Raw genomic sequence first — 18,511 nt, forward strand, 5'->3', positions numbered from 1 at the left:
TGGACACATTAAGGAGAACAAAGTGAAGTATCTAAAAGATGTGAGATTGTTCGAGAATCTCTGAGCAGGACACTCAAGGAGCAGGGGGAGAGGGAGGGAGTGGTACAGACAGCTACCATCACAATTGTACTGCAGAATACATGCAATTATACACAGGGTTATATTTTTTCATGGTTTATTGGCTTTTTTTGAATTCACCTACTACAAGCATATGAAATTGTGTGCCTTAAAGTATCTACAAAAGCTCAGTGTTCCATTCACTCTGTTGGAAGAGCACTGAATAACAACAAATATAAGAAACGCTTTTATCGCGGGGTCTGAGAACCCACAGCAAAATGAGTAACAATGAAGCTAAGCATTTTTAAGCATGTCATAAACAGATAGTTAAGGGTTAATAGAACAGGAGTACTTCATGTCTCTTTTGACTGTAAAGGGTTAACAAGTTCAGTGAGCCTGGCTGTCACCTGACCAGAGGACCAATCAGAGGACAGGATACTTTCAAATCTTGAGGGAGGAAGTTTTTGTGTGTGCTGTTAGTGTTTGGTTGTTGTTCACTCTGGGGGCTCAGAGGGACCAGACGTTCAACCAGGTTTCTCTCCAATCTCTGTGATACAGTCTCTTATATGTCCAGAATAGTAAGTACTAGGTAGATAAGGCGAGTTAGGCTTATGTTTGTTTTCTTTATTTGCAAATGTGTATTTGGCTGGAAGGAGTTCAAATTTGTATTTTGCTGAAAGGATTTTAATTTGTACTTGTATACTTAGGCTGGGAGGGTATTCCCAGTGTCTATAGCTGAAAGACCCTGTAACATATTCCATCTTAAATTTACAAAGATAATTTTTTACTGTTTTTCTTTCTTTAATTAAAAGCTTTTCTTGTTTAAGAACCTGATTGGTTTTTTTATTCTGGTGTGAGATCCCAAGGGACTGGGTCTGGATTCACCAGGGAATTGGTGGAGAGAAAGGAGGGAAGGGGGAGAGAAAGCTTAATTTTCTCTCTGTGTTAGGATTACTTTCTCTCTCAGGGAGAGTCTGGGAGGGGGAGAGAGAAGGAGGAGGGAAGGTGGATTTTCCTCTCTGTTTTAAGATTCAAGGAGTTTGAATCACAGTAATCTTCCAGGGTAACCCAGGGAGGGGAAGCCTGGGAGAGGCAACGGTGAGGGAAAGGGTTTACTTTCCTTGCATTAAGATCCAGCGGGTCTGGGTCTTGGGGGTCCCCAGGCAAGGTTTTGGGGGGACCAGAGTGTACCAGGCACTGGAATTCCTGGTTGGTGGCAGCACTACAAGTACTAAGCTGGTAATTGAGCTTAGAAGAATTCATGCTGGTACCCCATCTTTTGGACGCTAAGGTTCAGAGTGGGGAATTATACCATGACAAAGCACTTGTGATGATTGGTTGACACACATGAACTATTCTACGCATTATCTCAGGTCATAGATTTCAAGATGGTAAAAGGCAGGAGGAAGAGGATGAAATTTGAATTGCCAAAAATGTTATTCATTCTTCCAAGACTTCGAACATCTTATTTAAATTATAAGGAAAACTTGCACAAAAGAAATTGATTTAGGATGTTGCTGTAAAGTAGGAATCTACACTATATTTATTTTTGAAACTGCTGGAGTCCATCACTGAGACACCTCAGCACTTTGCATCAATAAAATACTCAAACATATACAATGGTATCCCTACTTACCAAGAAAAAAAATACCCCACTCCCAATTAATACTGTATGTGAACCAAAAACAAACAGTTCTTGTTCTATGTCCTAACTTCATCAACACTGGCTTTAGCACGCCATTTAGGGAAGCTGGTTCCAGAAAACTAGACCCCTCCATTGGGAAAACCACACTGCCAGCTGTGAATTCTGTAGCCCTATGAATTGACAAGAGAGGGAGCTAGCACAGTGATTCTCAACCAGGGATCTGGGGCCTACGAGCAGGTTTCAGGGGGTCCACCAAGCAGGACCAATATTAGACTTGCTGGGGCCCAGGGCAGAAAGCAAAAGCATCGCTGTGCAGTGTTACCAGAGGTTTTCATTTGCTTGAATCCTATATAGACTGCAGCATTCTGGATAGAAATATTGACAGTGAGAAGTGGGGAAGAGAGAGTGAAAAACATCATGTACAATTCACCTCTCCCACTTAGCATTACAAAGGTGATAGCATTAGAGTGCTTTAGGCTGCAGGGAACAGTAGTGAGTTTTAGGCCTAGATGCTTTAGATAAGTTACAAATGATGATAATTTGGAGCTAAAATCCAAAATGGTGGATACACTGATTTTTGTATTAGAAATGTCAAAGATGGATGACACAGACTAAACTGACCAATAGCAAGTAAGAAACAAAGGTCAGGAAGTGTTACTCAACTCACTCCAAAACACCTGCAAGGAGAGGGCAGCAGGAATAGCGATGATGTCAGAGCAGAGCTGAGCTGATTGGCTAACTGAGTTGCCACCCATGCAGGGAGTTCTCTTGAACGATCAACTAATCAGAGGCATCCAGAAACTGAATATAAGGAGTCAGCTGGCAAGCTAAAGTGTGTGGTGGATGAGAGAGGGGAGAAGGGCAGAAGATCAAGAGAAGGTAACCAGACAGCAGTGCTAAGTTAAGAGTGGAGATTGACAGAGCAGAAGGACCACTGACAATCAGAGGGATTGGGGAAGGAGTGCAAGTCTGATTTTTGTCTATTTTAGAAGATTGCTTGTCAATAAAGCTGGATGCCTACTTGAGGGTGACCTGCCCCACCCCATCCTGTGAATGGCCAGCCACTGCTCACAGAATGGTAACTGTTCAATGTTTCTTTAATGCTATGTTGCACTGTTTTATGCATATGTGAAGTGATTTTACACTCCAAATTCTTCATAGAAATATTGTTATGATATGAATGGCATAACTAATATTTTATGCAAGATGGGTCATGTGAAATCATTGGAAAGGTTTTGATTTTCTGAATGTGATTATCCAATTTGTATGCATGTATCATTTCTGTATCTAAAGTTAGAAATATTGTCTATGTAACAATCACAACTTTGTGTGTTCTTGGGAAACACACAGCAGGCCATCAGCCTTGATGGGCCATTAGGAAGAAACAATAAGACTTTAAAGATACTACCCTCTCTCTCCTTCCTGAGAATCTGGGACATTGCTTTGACACTACAAGGTCAGGTGGTTATGTCACCTGGTACTAAACACTATCTTGGACTTCTAGTGATTTATTTTCCATTAAAAGGAGGGGGAGGTCAAGACTGGGAAACAAAAGGTTCCTGCCTCATGTAAATTCTATTTAAGGTTGGGGAGTAAGTTCATCTAGGTCAGGGTTTCTCAAACTGGGGTTGCCGCTTGTGTACGTCCGCAGGTCCGGCTGATCATGGCTCCATCACTGCTCCGGGACAATGGGAGCTGCTGGAAGCGGCGGCCACTATGTCCTTCAGCCCACGTCACTTCCAGCAGCTCCCATTGGCCTGGAGCTGTGATCCACAGCCAGTGGGAGCCACAATCGGCCGGACCTGTGGACGGGGCAGGTAAACAAACTGGCCCGCCCCGCCAGGAGCTTTCCCTACACAAGCGGCGACTCCAGTTTGAGAAACCCTGATCTAGGTTCTCTTCATGGAATTCCCACCCAAAATAACAGCTGGAAAGATCTGAGAAACAAAGACACAGGGCTGAAAAAGTTGAGCCCAGGCTGGAGAAGAGATCTGGTCTGTGAATGTAGCATCTGAAGATTTAAGCTGCAAGCAGGGTAGCTAACCTTCAAGACTTTCTGAATGCTGCACAAAAGCAACATTTTAAGATGCGAAATTACTACTCGAAACCAGTCTCTTTAAGATCGTAAGCTTAGTATGTGTGTTTTGTTTTATTTGCTTAATAATCTGCTTTGTTCTGTTTGCTATCCCTTATAATCACTTAATCTGCCTTTTGTAGTTAATAAACTTGCTTTTGTTTATTATAAAACCCAGTTTGTACAATGTATAACTGGGGAAGGGCAAGAAGTTGTGCATATTTTCCTCCACATAAGGGTGGGGATGAATTTCTGAGCTTACATTGTAAAGATTTCTCTACAGCACAAGACAATGCTTGGCAATTTCTTGAGTCTTCTCATAAAAAGCTGTTTACAGACTTGTGATACTACAGCTGGTGCATCCCTACTCATGTGTGCATGTGGCCAGAGAGCCCAATTCAGCAAAAACAGGGGGAGGGAGCCCAGGCTAGTGAAGCGGGTAGGCTCAGTGAAACCCCGGTACATCAGGTTGCATTCTGGATGGGCGACGGGGGCAGTCCAACCTGTCACATCATATGCATGGGGTACTTGTATATTACACTGTAATAAGTCCAATGCTATTGTATTAGAGGCCTTATGCATATGTATGAAAAGTTCAGTGTGTATCAACTCACAACATTGTATTTGTCTCAGTCTGTTTAGTCTTTTGAGTCAATTAGATGTATGAGCTTTAAAAGTAATCCAAGTGTGCGTTATTACCAATTATACGCTGTAATTTTTTTCTTGATTGCTTTATTACAAATACTATAACCACCTAATTTTCTCTTAAATAAATAAAACTGTTTGCTGCTTGTGTGCCTTTCTTGATCAGAGGGCTGTATCTGTGTCCTTTCAAGGGTTAGCAGGATTAGCCTGCTCTGGGGAGTCCTCTGCAGGTCAGAGACAAACCCCCAGCAATATCCTGGCAATTCCTTTAGGATGGATCATCAATTTTCTCCCCATTTGGATAGTGTTAGAGGGCTTTCTCTTCACTCCCTCCCTTGGTTCTTGTCATGCAGACAGAAACCTTATCTGTTTATAGGCTATCCCAGTACTGGCCCCCCCGAAGCCCAAACAGTGGGGTAACAGCAGGGCTGAAGTCAGGGCCCTCAACCCTGCCACCTGGGGCTGAAGCCGAAGCCCGAACAACTTAGCTTTGCAGGGTTCCCCCGTGGCATGGGGTCCTGGGCCATCATCCTGCTTGCTACTCTCTAACACTGGCCCTGGCTTTTATGTGGAGAAACACAGTTGTTAGAGCTGTGGAGTTTTTATAGTATGTTGGGGAGCGGGGGCCTCATGAGTCTATTTCAAGGTATAAGTGGAGAGGCAATCCTAACAACATGATTTTAGAGATAATGACTAACACCTTGAATAACATTTAGAAATCAATAGGTACCTACCCAGTGCAGAGCACAGAACACTTGCTGCTTTGTACTCAAACCAGCTGACCCCACTTAAAGAATCCACTGCATTCGGCTCTGGCTGATACAAACACCTGTTAGACATTAGCCACAAGTACAGCACATTGTAGCAATCCAGGCTTGAGGCTACATAATGGTGTCCCTAGCCTCTGTTTGCCAAAAGCCAGGGCCGCCCATAGGGGAGGGGGCAAGTGGGGCAATTTACCCCAGGCCCCGCAGGGGCCCCCCACGAGAGTTTTTCAGGGTCCCTGGAGCAGGGTCCTTCACTCACTCCAGGGGCCCTGGCAAACTCTCACGGGGCCCAGGCCCCCAGAGCTTCTTCCACTTTGGGTCATCGGCAGCGGAGGGGTCCTTCCACTCCGGGGCGGAAGAACCCCCTGCCGCAGAATTACCACCGAAGACCCAGCTCTTTGTCGGCAGGTCCTGTTTCAGCGGTAATTTGGCGGGGGGCGGCCCCCGCTGCAGGTCTTTGGGGCACTTCGGCGGCGAGTCCTGGAGCGGAAGGACCCCCTCAATGAATTGGGGGGTCCCTGCCACTGAAGACCCCAGGCCCCTTGAATCCTCTGGTCGGTCCTGCCAGAAGCTGGGAATGAGCGACAGGGGATGGATTAGTTGATGATTACACTGCTCTACAGCCAAAATGCTTCTGAAATAAATGTAGTCCAACTTTACTAATTCTGGGTCACAGAGAATGAAAATGATGCTTAAAATTGTTGATTGGCTCTAGTTTTCAAGATATGCTATTGGGTCAGTATATATGACCCTTGACTTGGGAATGGCAGAGGATAAGTGAGTTATAAAGTGAAGGGATCTCAATTTAAACCAGAAATGACTAAAATACATCTTTGACTGGATCTATGAATAAATCTATGACTGGGTTTGGACAGTACTTGCTTTTTAGGCAAAACAATGAATGATGCAATCTGAAGCTGGTATTGCATCATACATGATATGAATTGCATCATGTTATTCCTAGAAGTCATGGATGATGCAATCATAACGAAGCTTACATCACTCTGCTGAACAAATTGCCCTATATCAGCTCTAGAAATCATACAGTGTCGTGCTCTCTTATTTGTCAGTGTTTAATTTTGCAAACGGACACATTTCTGTTTAGCCAAAGTGAGCAGAGATGCCTCGTACTTGTGTGAACAGTGCAGATAACTTCTGCTATGTTTGTGGTGAAGTGACTTTTGCATCACAAAAGCGCAGTCTAAGCACTATGGTTAAGAAAGCCTCTCACCTTTCTTTTGGCTGCAAAATTGGAGATCAGGACAAGAGGTGGGCCCCACACATATGCTGCAACACTTGTGCAACAAATCTTCGCCAGTGGTTGAACAGGAAAAGGAAATCTATGCCTTTTGCAGTGCCAATGATTTGGAGAGAGCCAACAGATCATACCAGCAATTGTTACTTCTGCATGGTGCCTCCAGTTGGGAAAGGTGTGTCAAAGAAGAAAAAGTGGACTGTGCATTATCCAAACATTCCATCAGCTATACGCCCAGTACCCCACAGAGGAGGACTGCCGGTTCCTGATGCACCAGAATAATTCTCACTTGAGTCAGACGAGGAAGAGGAAGAGGATGAAACTTCCGGTCCTGAACCATCAATGTCACAGGACCCACATTTTCTCCCATCCTCCTCCTCTGAACCACACCTCATAACACAAGGTGAACTGAATGACCTTGTCAGGGATTTGGAACTACCCAAGAGTAAGGCAGAGCTGTTGGGCTCCAGACTACAGCAGTGGAATCTCCTGGCAGGCTGTCAGGGCAAATGGAGCCCATCAATGCTTGCAGACTATTGCTGGACAGTGACAAGAGATGCTCCATTTAATGAATACAAGAGACAAGCCAAGAAGCGACAAGTAGACACTGAATAGGACTAAACTATGTACATAATAGTTTTTTGCCTTTTGTTTCATAATAAATTTTATTTCTATAACCCTTTTGCTGATTTGTAAAGTGTTACATAAACAGGACAGGTGAAATATTATCATGTAAAGCAACCATAAACACATGAAAAGACCTAGGTTTACAATTTATGATTAAAACTCTACTATCTACACAATATACATAGACATAAAATGTAAAAACTTAAATATCTTAGAAACAGTAGCCAATCAGTTGTTTTAATTGTCATATTTTAATTCAGCACATCAAAATACATAATAAATAGCACATTTCATCTCTGAAGCAGACGACTTCTCAAAAATTGTAGACCAGTGTTACCTGTTCTTCATTCCCTATGGGGCACCTGGCACTGGCCACTGTTGGAAGACAGGATACTGGGCTAGATGGCCCTTGGTCTGACCCAGTAGGGCCATTCTTATGTTCTTATGGACTATTATGGCAAAGTCCACATCCAGATAAACTGTCTCTTTACAAAAAGATGTAAAAAGGCACTATGTAACACACCTGTCTGGAAGCAGCACTGGGGTCAAATTGGCTCTTGGACTTTGAACCATGTTGACAAAGGCTGTGATTCTGCAAACTATACAGAACCACCATAAAGCATATTGTCTCCCTACTAAACCCACAATGTAATGGATCAGGAAAGGTTATGAAATAAAGCTCCAGCTGTCACCAATGTATATGGTTTTAATGAACAAGCAATAAGCCTGTCCGTGAATACAGCGTACAAACCATTGTTTGAGGTGGGAATAAATAGCACTAGGTCATTTGAACTTGAGAAGGCAAGTGATATGCCTCATCTTCATTTGACTTGAAACTGCCACCATCAAATGTTAAAAACTAAGCAGATAACCATTTAAGTGCCATCAGTAATATGCAGGCAGGGGATCAGTATTTGCTAAACAGAAAAAATCAGAAAATTAGATAGCAAAGAAGTTTTATCTTCAAAAATCTAAAATGTTATGTGGCAATTCTGCTCTTGAATGCACACAGGGAATCTCTCTGCATTCAATGGAAACCTTGTGCATATCACCAAGAGCAGACTTTCACTGTAAACATTTAAGAACCATTTTTAAAAGTACTTAAGTTTGTCTGTTTAAAGGCTTTATTGTCTCTAAAGTGTCTTTTTTTCCAAGCAAGTGAAACAATTTTCTCCTATACTTTACATTTAATGTAAATACATTTGAAAGCTTCTTGACTGTGACTACAAATTTTCTCAGCCATTGATTTATTTTCTTCTTTAATTATCCTTTAACTAACTTGCTCTCTTTATATTTATAGTTTTTCCAATGCTCCTTTTCAAAAGTTCTTTCCTACTAATACCTGATATTACTATAATATTGTGTTTGAAAACTGTAAAGGCTTTAATTAATGTATCAGTTTGCAGAATGGTGCTAATGGTTAGTTTGATTTACTTTTATTTTTTCAATCCTCTACAATGGCCTCATATCTCTTTACCTGTGTTTACAGAACAAGGGCAAATTTCAGTCTGTGTCCTGTCAGCTACACATAAAATATTTTCCACTATTCTATATTAGATTCATGCAGCCCTGCTTGTATTAACAATTCAGCAAATTGTAAAAAGGGAAAAAAGCAACCCTGCACTATTGTATCTTCCTTGACAAACATGATCCCCCAAGATTGGGATTACATTTATGCACAATCAATAACCAAGTAATTAAAGTCACCAATGTTTTTGGCCTTTTTACAAGCCTCCCTTATCTGTAAAATTTCTTACTCTACTTTCTCAAACTGTCTTAGACATAGAAACAAGAATTATTGACCACCTTTTTGCCCTTAACCTCTGTATTAGCTACTTCTGTAGTGCCAGTGAAAGATGTTTTATTTCTCTCAGCAGACACAGTATTATTCTTTCCAAGTACTGCCACTCTCCTGCCTTCCTTATTTTGCCAGTTTATTACTGCATGCATTCCAATTCTGGAAATATCCCAACAGATTTTATTGGGTTTTCTTTGGGAGGAGGGGGAAGAGAAGGTTAGTTCCAATAAGCATATTTATCAAAAAAGGACACAGATGAAGTGATGAAGACAGTAGAACCCTCAAAAGCAAACATCTGAGTCTGATATACAAGCAATTCCCTACTACTCAGCCATCAGAGTATATGGGCTGGTTTATACTGGGGGGGGGGGGGAATCGATCTAAGATACGCAACTTCAGCTACGTGAGTAGCATAGCTGAAATCGAAGTATCTTAGATCGAGTTACCTGCTGTCCTCACAGCGCGGAATCGACGTCCGCGGCTCCCTCTGTCGACTCCGCTACAGCCGTTCCTGTTGGTGGAGTTCCGGAGTCGTTCGGGGATTGATATATCGCGTCTAGATGAGAAACGATATATCGATCCCCGAGAAATCGATTGCTACCCACCGATACGGCCAGTAGTGAAGATGTACCCTATCAGGAGTGACATTCTGGATCCATTGAAGTCAACAGGAGTTTTGTCATTAGGATCAAATTGAGGAATTTGAATTTATATATAGATTTGAACTTTACTTTCTAACAAAACCAAAAACATTATTTTAAATGTATATTGAGATTCAATTGTAGGTGCTTCACTACATCTCACTCTTAAATTTTCTTGTGGCCAGAAGTAGGAGTTTTGAATTCTAATGAAAATATGGTGCAAATATACTTACACTCACTCCACATTAAGCTATAACTCATGATTTCAGATGCTTCTATACAATGTTAAACTACAAAGAGCATAAACTATCAGTGACAGCTGCATGTGCTTATCTATCTAAATAGGTCCTTACATAGCCAATATGCACCATGTAATTAAGGGAATACTGTATATGGCAGACAATTTTAATTTTGAAGTTTGAGGAGCCTCACACATTATCCAATAAGAAAACAAAAAGTTCCTCTTCTCTGTTCCATTTAACACAGAAAATGTTGAAGAAGTCTCTCTTTTTTTAAAAGACAATAGTTACTTAGCTTCTCAGTTTCTGACCCGGAATACATTTGTGCTTACATACATTTGTAGTACTTCATTACTATTCACTTTCAGCCAGGGACTACTCACATGATGAGTGTTTCCAAGATCAGGGCCTAAAACGGTAAACTCTTTGGGGCAGGATTATTTCCTATACATTTGTACAGCACCAAGCACAGTGATGTCAGATTCTACCATGCACCTCCTTCTAGGCACAATTGCTATTAAAATAAATGAACACATTTCATCTCATTGCATCTATTGCTTACAATGACACGTGACATCAAAAATTTTCTAAAAACAATTTCTTCCAGAGAAGAAATCCCACTTTAGTTATAGAACAAGTACATCAGAATGCAAGCTGCTTGGAGCTAGGAATTGCTTCTCTATCGCTGGTAAAGCATTGAACTTGACGGCAACATTCCACTTCTAACTTTTTTAGAAGTACTGGTACTGTATCTTCATAATAGAAAGAGGTTTATGGTGCCTCCATTAATATTTGTGTATATAGCAAATATATGATATTTGTTGTACAGTGGGCAGCTGTAAATTCCCCAGGATTAGAGGAATCCCCAGGTGGTGTAAAACCAGCATCTCCTCCAAGCTGCTCTAAATTCTGTTTAGATACTGTTCAGCCCTCAGTCAAGTGAGTGTAACAATGGCTTAAACCTCTTTTGTCCTAAACCTCTTTCTTTACTTCTGGTACAGCTGAGAATCTAGGCCACAGTGTTTCAAAAATGTCCCTGTCATTTTGGTTCATCTTACTTTCAGAATTATCTAGCCTGCAGTTTCCAATTTGCTTTCGTTTTGCTAGACTTGGTAAGATCTTTCCACTGTTCTTGTGGGAAAAGAGTTAGTATAGGAATTACAAAAGATATAAAGATCTGGTATTATATATATGCAGAGTAAATTTACACTATAAATGTAACTACTCATAATATAAACCGATTTCCTGATGACTTCACACTTTGCTGCAGCAGCAATCAGAGGGGAGCATGTCTTATCTATTTGCACGTTCATTTTCTTGGACACCTTGCTAAGACAGCTGTGCTCAGAACCTATCGGGCCTGATTCTCCACTGCCTCTGTACCTTATAAAGTCATTTAAATCTATGCAATATGGGTGGGAAATATCAAATCAGAATGGAGGTATAAATGGCTACGAAGCGCAAGACAACCAAGAAGCTGCCCCACGACTTTCCAAACAAGGATCCCTGAACACCTAAAGAGTCTCTGGTTCTCCTGTCACAAGGGCATTCCCTAGTGTGTGTCGCAACCCTAAACCTATGCTCAAACATGGTGTCTGTATGGCCAATTGTCGGTCAAGAGGTCACATTGGTGCTGTGTGCAACACCGTAGTGCCGTGTGCTACTTTATGGTGTCGTGTACAACATTATAGTGCCGTGTGCCTATTCTCGAACCTTCTGTCTGGTCAAAAGGTCAGTATAGGGCCGTGTGCCACTTGTGTGCCGTGTGCTACTGCAGGGCCTTGAGCTACAAGTGTGCCGTGTACTACCTGTGCCGTATGAAAAAGTAGTGTGCCGGGTGCAGATCCTGTTTACATAGAGGGCACCAGCTCGAACCTGGTTAGTGAAGGAGCTAGGGACCAATCAGACGCTGACACGAGTAAGAGTCTTCAAATAAAACTATGTCTCGCGCCAAAAATGGCAGGAGTATCCGCGTGTTAGCTGAAAGGCCTGATCACCCCTTCAGCCAGGGTCTCCTCCGGATTTTTCCAGCTCATTTCGTTTTGTTTTTTGAATTATTTCCCATCAATTCATCATGCTCTCAGTGTCTGTACTGCTGGTCAGCTGCGCTTGGAGTGTGGTATGTGCACTTTAATTTCTGTAAATACTCTGTTTGCTTAGCCTCTTCCCTTTTTTCCCTTCCCTTACTTGATGCAAAGTTGTGTATACAGTATATGAGAGCCAGATTGTTGTATTAATTGCTACTGTGGTTGTTCGGTGTATTTTACAACATTCGGTTAATGCGTGCAGTTTACTCAGTTTTGTGTATCTGCTTTGGATTTTAGAGAGCAGTTGATCATAAATCGTTTGGTTTCTTGTTGTTGGATGTAAATAGACTGTTTCAAGTTGCGTATGGTTTTATTCTGGTAGTATTTCTAGTTGATAAATCACCTTTCCCTGGCTCAAGTTGTAACTTATCCCCGTTAATAAACAGCCACGTGGTTCAAAATTTCAATCTGTCACGTTCTGATTTTCCTCTCTCAATCAAATACTTACTCGAACCTTCATTGGTCTCGGACAGTGTGATTGTTCCTCACTGCTGCAGATTCTTTAGTAGAAGATACAATAGCCATAGCAATGAAATTAGAATAAAATAAACCATCTCTTTCTGGAGCTGAAGCAACCCTTAAGAAGCTCCACCTTTGAAAACTGGCCATCTTTCACTTGGTAACTATTACACTCACAACTGTAAAAACTTAACACATTGCATGCGCTTTCCACTAATACTTTGAAGAATGCTAGTTTCAAATATTCATCTATATTAGTATAAAGTTTGGAAAAGGAGAACAAAGATAAGCCATATCCTAATAAGATCCTTGGATTGTTGATTTTAGAGATGGGTCATCTGAGCACCCATTTCCCAGTGAGCAAAAAGAAAATGAAAAAAAAAACCCACCATAAAGTCATTCCATTATTAATACATGAAAGCATATGTAACCCACACAACTCCTAGGTGTTGTGCTCTGTGGCACCGACACCACTTAGAGAGAGAGATTAATGAGTCTGCTCTACAGCCTTAGTTAACAGCCAGTTGGCTTTCGGCTCATGCACTAAGCTCCAGAGGTCCCAGGTTTGAGCCCATCCACCAACGAGCAGGGTCTGTCAGTGTTACAAGTGGGGGCTCATCCAGGATTTCAACTGGGAAGTCTCTGAAGCATGTCCCGAGCTTCCTCAGCTAGGAGAAGTATGTAACCCACACACCTTCTGAGGTTAATGCGGGGGTTCTCAAACGGGGGGTCGGGATCCCTCAGGGAGTCGTGAGGTTATTACCTGGGGGGTCATGATCTGTCAGCCTTCACCCCCAAACCCCGCTTTGCCTCCAGCATTTATAATATTGTTACATATATTTTAAAAAGTGTTTTTAATTTATATGAGGGGGGTTCGCACTCAGAGGCCTGCTATGTGAAACAGGTAACTAGTACAAAAGTTTGAGAACCACTGGATTAATGAGTCTGCTCTACAGCCTCAGCTAAGGGTCATATGGCTTTTGGCTCATGTATTTAACTGGCTAGATCCTGCCCACCCACAACCAGGGTCTTTCAGCATTATAAGTGGCTGTAGAGGAGACACATTAATCTCCCTCTCTCTAAGTAGTCTCGGTGCCACTAGATGGGCCAGAACACCACACCCAGGAGGTGTGTGGGTTACACATACAACAGATGAGACCTACTGACAAACAGAGGCACCACTGCAGCATTTTTATACAAAAGGAACTTTCTGCAGAAAATATACTATTTTAAGCATTCTGTAAGCTGCTCACATGAACACATTTGTTGCCTAGCACCCATGCCCAAAGGGAAGGTACAACCAACTTTTAAGCAGGCACCGTGCCATTCTAACAGATGGACTTGAGTGTTGACAGTCAAGAGACCACATATATGCATTAACTGTATTTGTGGAGGACATGACTCCCAGCCAAGAGTGGCAAAGCAGCTGTCCATTCTAAGTGTACGCACCTATGATTAAAAGGATGTGACTGCTAATCCAACTCTGAATATTAATCCAGCCTTCCAATTCAAACAACAACAAAAATAAACTCCAGTGGCTACATAAAACAGTCATCTAGCACTGCTTAAATCAGGTAGAGATGACTCAGTTGGGAAAACCTGTACCATGAGTTTGAGTGCAGAGGGGCTGTCAAACTTTTATGGAGAGATGAGGCATAATAAACTAGTGAATATGACCACCTTTAACAAGTAAATTGTTTGCTGTAGCTCTGCATTTTAAATTGACTCAGGATTTGGATTTACATGTACGTCTAGTATAGTGGTTTTCAACCTGCAGTCTACAGAACCCTCACGGTCTGCAGACTATGTCTAAGATTTCCAAAGGGGTCCGCACCTCCACTGAATTATTTTTTAGGGGTCTGCAAATGAAAAAAAGGTTAAAAACCATTGGTCTAGTAATTGATGGGAAAGCTGATGAAAGAATGAGCACTGGAGTGCCCGTTAGTCCATTCGAAACCAACAGTTATATTGAAAATATACTTGAGCAAAGCCTGTTCTTTATTTTTCAGAGTGATTACTCCCTATTAATATCCCACAACAAAACTAAACAACATATTTGCACAGTGTCTTGATCCTTCAATTGGATCCATGTGGGTCGATATTACCTCTTCTTATTGGCATCAGGCCTTGGAGGGGGTTATTATTTGCAACTGCCCTGGAGCCCTTAACTCCGAACTTTCCTGTTTCATTGGCTGTAGGGGAAGCAGCACCTGAAGAGGGAGACAGGCTCCTCCACCCAGCCCCCTGCCGGGAAGGGTTGTGTAGGGGCGGGTGTCAGGTCCTGCCAAGGCGAGTGAATTCCTCTCCCCCAGGTGGGTCCAGGCCCCGCTGTTCACCCCCACCCCAGAGGAAAGCACGTTAAGGGCCCAGGAAGCCTCTCGCTCCCTGCCCCCTCGCGGCTCCGGGCGAGGCTGCTCCTCCCGGGGGCGTTTCAGCCCTTGCTGCCCAGAGCCAGCCTGGGGCAGCGCCCCAGCGGCCGCGCTCCCGCCAGGAATGCCCCGGGGGCGCCCTGCCCGAGCCGCGCGGAGCCGGGGGAACAGGTGCAAGGCTGCCTGGCAGGAGCACTGAGGCCGCAGCTCCACCTTCCTCGCCTTATTTACGGGGCGGCCACATGGCCGAGCTAAAAGCAGCAGCCATTCAAAGCACGGCCCCGCCGCCGGAGGGGACCCGGGGCCGCGGCGGGCCGCCGAGCCGGCAGCTGCCGCGCATAAAAGTCATGGGGCTGGGGGGCCGGCGGGAGCGCCATGAAGGCCGGCGGCGGGGCCGCATCCGACCCGGAGAGCGGCCGCAGCGGCAGCAGCAGCAGCGAGAGCAGCTCGGCTAAGTCCCTGCCCCCCGCCGGGGCCCCGGGCAAGCGCAAGCGGAAGAGCCCCCGGCTGAGCGGGCTGAGCAAGCAGCGGCAGGCGGCCAACGCCCGGGAGAGGGACCGGACCCACAGCGTCAACTCCGCCTTCAGCGCGCTCCGCACGCTCATCCCCACCGAGCCCGCCGACCGCAAGCTCTCCAAGATCGAGACGCTGCGCCTGGCCGCCAGCTACATCGCGCACCTGGCCAACGTGCTGCTGCTGCAGCAGGGCGAGGGGGCGGAGCAGCCGTGCCTGCAGTACCAGCCCCGCCTGCAGGGCGGCAGCACCGCGGCGGCGCCCCGGCCCATCTGCACCTTCTGCCTCAGTAACCAGAGGAAGCTGGTAAGGCTGGCACGCAGCAGGGGCTGAGTGCTGCCCCGACAATCGCAGGGGCGGAGGGTAGAGTGGAGGCTGGAGTTGGTTTGCATCCTGGGACTGCCCCACTCAGGCCTGTTTTGGGGGCAAGGAGAGTCCCCTTCTCACCCACCCCACACACCTTTAAAACTAATCTCCCAGCCACAGCAACCACAGTTCTGCTGCCCCTGCGTGCCCAGAGCCCATCCTCCGGTTGCCATCCCCCGGGATAGCAGAGTAGATGCGGAGAACGGATATTATTTGCTTAGCACCTACAGCCTGTTCAGTACTGTAAACAGCCCCCCTGCAAAGACTGCCCTGCCGTGAAAAGCTGACAGTATCTCACATGTTCACAGGCAGAACATTCTAACTCCCTCTGGGTACAGCTTTGATGCATGTGTTAATTTATTATAAACTCACTTCTTGTAAGCATTGCTTATATGAGTAGAAATCTACTGTAAGGAAAAATTGTGCTCTATGACCTGTAAATTCCAAGCTCCACAAAGTATATAAAATAAGAGGCAAGAAAATCAGCTAAGTATGACAAACTATTTATTTATCTCGGTCTACCATTTAGAGACTTGTGTGGCTTCACTTTACTCCCCAAGTACAGTAGCAGTTTCAGAAATACTGTTCTGCCCTGGCTATTTTCATTTAACTGCACTGTTGTATTTCTGGTATATTTCATAGTTTATAACAATTTAAACAGAGTTAACATGTGATGTTCACTGTTTAATGACTTACAACATAATTGCTAGGAAGGTTAATTAAATGTTTATGTTTAGTGTGACTGTGTTTGTTAAATTAGGTGTAATATTAATAGATGCCAAGTTAAGGGAGAAAGTGATTTTCCTTTTTCTATGTTGATGTTTCTAATATATATTTTCTGTCCCCTCTTACAGAACAGAGAAGGGGAGAAACATTTGTCTATTTAAAGTTTAAGTGGACGTTGAATCAGATGAGAATCTTGCACTGACTGTAGAACTGTTTTAGATAACTTCTCTTTATTCACAATGTTTACACTGAAATTATGCAACTGTAAAAACTTTTTAAACTATAAAAAACCCACTGCTATGCACTTTGTTTTACATTGTGACAAGTTGATTCAGGGTGTTTTGCCAATGAAACTGAACACTGTGGGGAGAGTTGCACCTGGTGTGGCTGCTATTTTAATGCAAGAAATGTTAACCTAAGCAGCCAAGCCCTGATCTTGATGGCTCCTCAATTTATGTCACATGATGAAACTTGAGCTTTGAAACCACACAGCGTCTCCTGTCAATGGAAGCTGTCATAAAGGCACAGAGGATGGCATGTTAACCAATATTGGGCTGTACAGTTGTACACTCGTGTGAGAGAAAGTGGCAGCTGACATGTTGCAGGTCTTTGAAATTACACTGAGATTATTTTAAAGGTGCTCACCCAAAAGCCAAGATACAATTAAAAGTGATGTGTGCCTAGCTGTAGAGTGAGCTGCAGTGCAACAGAATGCCTCAAAGAGACAGCCAAGATGGGAGGAGGTCACTATCCCAGTCGGTACTCAGAATAGCTGAGAATTGCTGTGCAAGGGATGTTTTTTTCATAATACACAGCCTGTGCTGTGCCAGTCCTCTAAATAGTGTAGGATCTTTCTAAATTTGTTCTTGTTAAGCACAGAATAGGGAGGGTTGCCCCCCGGCTCTCTAAATTTATCCATCAGCTAGGTTATTCCCAAGTTGTGCCTTTACATCACTGATGTCGTTTATCACTGTTTAAGTTTACAAGTTCATAAACTATTTGAAATGGAGTCTAAAAAATACAGCTCTGTCATGGTTCCCAATTTGGGTACAATGAGAACTGAAAAAGCAGCTAAAATATTAAATCCCCATGTCCAAGTCAATTTACGGTGGATGGTTTAGAAAATGGTAAGTTTTACCCACTTTTTGAATTTGGATACAAGTTTTAGCTCCCAGTCTCTGTGAGACTTAAGCTTTTTTTTTATTTTTTTTTTTTAAATCAACATAGCTAGTGAAGCACAGAATAATCCCAAGGAGTCAGGGTTAAGTCCCTAAATAAGCTTCTCCTGGCCACCTAAACATTGTATGTACCTTAAAAATATCAGCTGTGTATTATATACCTCCCCTATGGTATTTAAAAGCAATAGAAGGAGTTGCTGCTTTTTGGGATAGCAGTAATTTATGCCATCCTGAGAAAGGCTTATGCTGCACAGAGTAGTTGTCTTACCTCCACTACCAGGTCACTTCCCCTGGTTGGCCATACCCTCTTGTAGCACTCTGCTGTCATATCAAAGCCAATGTGGTGGGATCAGGAAAGGTAGACTTTCCTTCACTTCGCTCCCCACCCACCACATACAGAGCAAATTCTGCAGATTTTTCCAATAGACACACCAAAAAACATATAGAAGACCTCATTAATTGGGTCTTGGAACTTTGAATTCCTGATGCTCCCCCCGCCGCCCAAGCCATTTTGCAGTGCCACTTTAAGACACATTCTGTTATACCTACATGAGCTGTAGGAAATTTCTCCTCGAAGAGGCTGATCCTACAAAATACTGATTCCAATGGGACTATTCATATTCTTCAAGTTGCACACATCCTTCAGTGCTTTCTGGAGTGAGGTCTGAATTTCCTGCTTTTTCTTTGCTGTTATCTTTACTGCATCCTTTGCACTCTTTCAGTGTAGTGATTCAATCCACTGTCAGATTAACTTTTTTGTTTGGGCGTTGATCAATGTTTTCTGTAAAATGGGATTTATTCACATTTAACTACATTTTTTATTTTTGAGTGCAGATTTCTGCAGATAAGCCCTCCAAAGTTTTGCTGCTTTTAAAATGGTTTTATAATGGCTTAAACTGGATATGTAAATTTTTTAAAATTTACATTTTTATAGCTTTGAAAGCAGATCTCTATTTTAGATTGCACTGTAGATTATCTTGAAACATGATTAAACTATATCAAATGTTAGTTTCTTTAACAGGAACAAACAGATTCACTTATGTAACAGTTGTATCTTCCATTAGG

The 18,511-nt window shown here is 43.2% G+C and overlaps 2 protein-coding genes across 2 annotated transcripts in view; both read left to right on the forward strand.

Moving 5' to 3' along the window:
- LOC127058877 (zinc finger and SCAN domain-containing protein 29-like) overlaps positions 1 to 18,511 on the forward strand; it is a 394,206-nt gene that overhangs the window by 109,259 nt on the left and 266,436 nt on the right. The gene's annotated exons all lie outside the window — the stretch shown is intronic.
- LOC127058901 (transcription factor 15-like) lies at positions 14,958 to 17,480 on the forward strand. Its single transcript, XM_050969367.1, has 2 exons — positions 14,958 to 15,482; positions 16,397 to 17,480. Exons 1-2 carry the CDS (start codon positions 15,039 to 15,041, stop codon positions 16,427 to 16,429), a joined length of 477 nt encoding a protein of 158 aa, XP_050825324.1. The 5' UTR covers positions 14,958 to 15,038; the 3' UTR covers positions 16,430 to 17,480.

Source organism: Gopherus flavomarginatus, chromosome 10, assembly GCF_025201925.1.
Source record: "Gopherus flavomarginatus isolate rGopFla2 chromosome 10, rGopFla2.mat.asm, whole genome shotgun sequence".
Lineage (NCBI taxonomy): Eukaryota > Metazoa > Chordata > Testudines > Testudinidae > Gopherus > Gopherus flavomarginatus.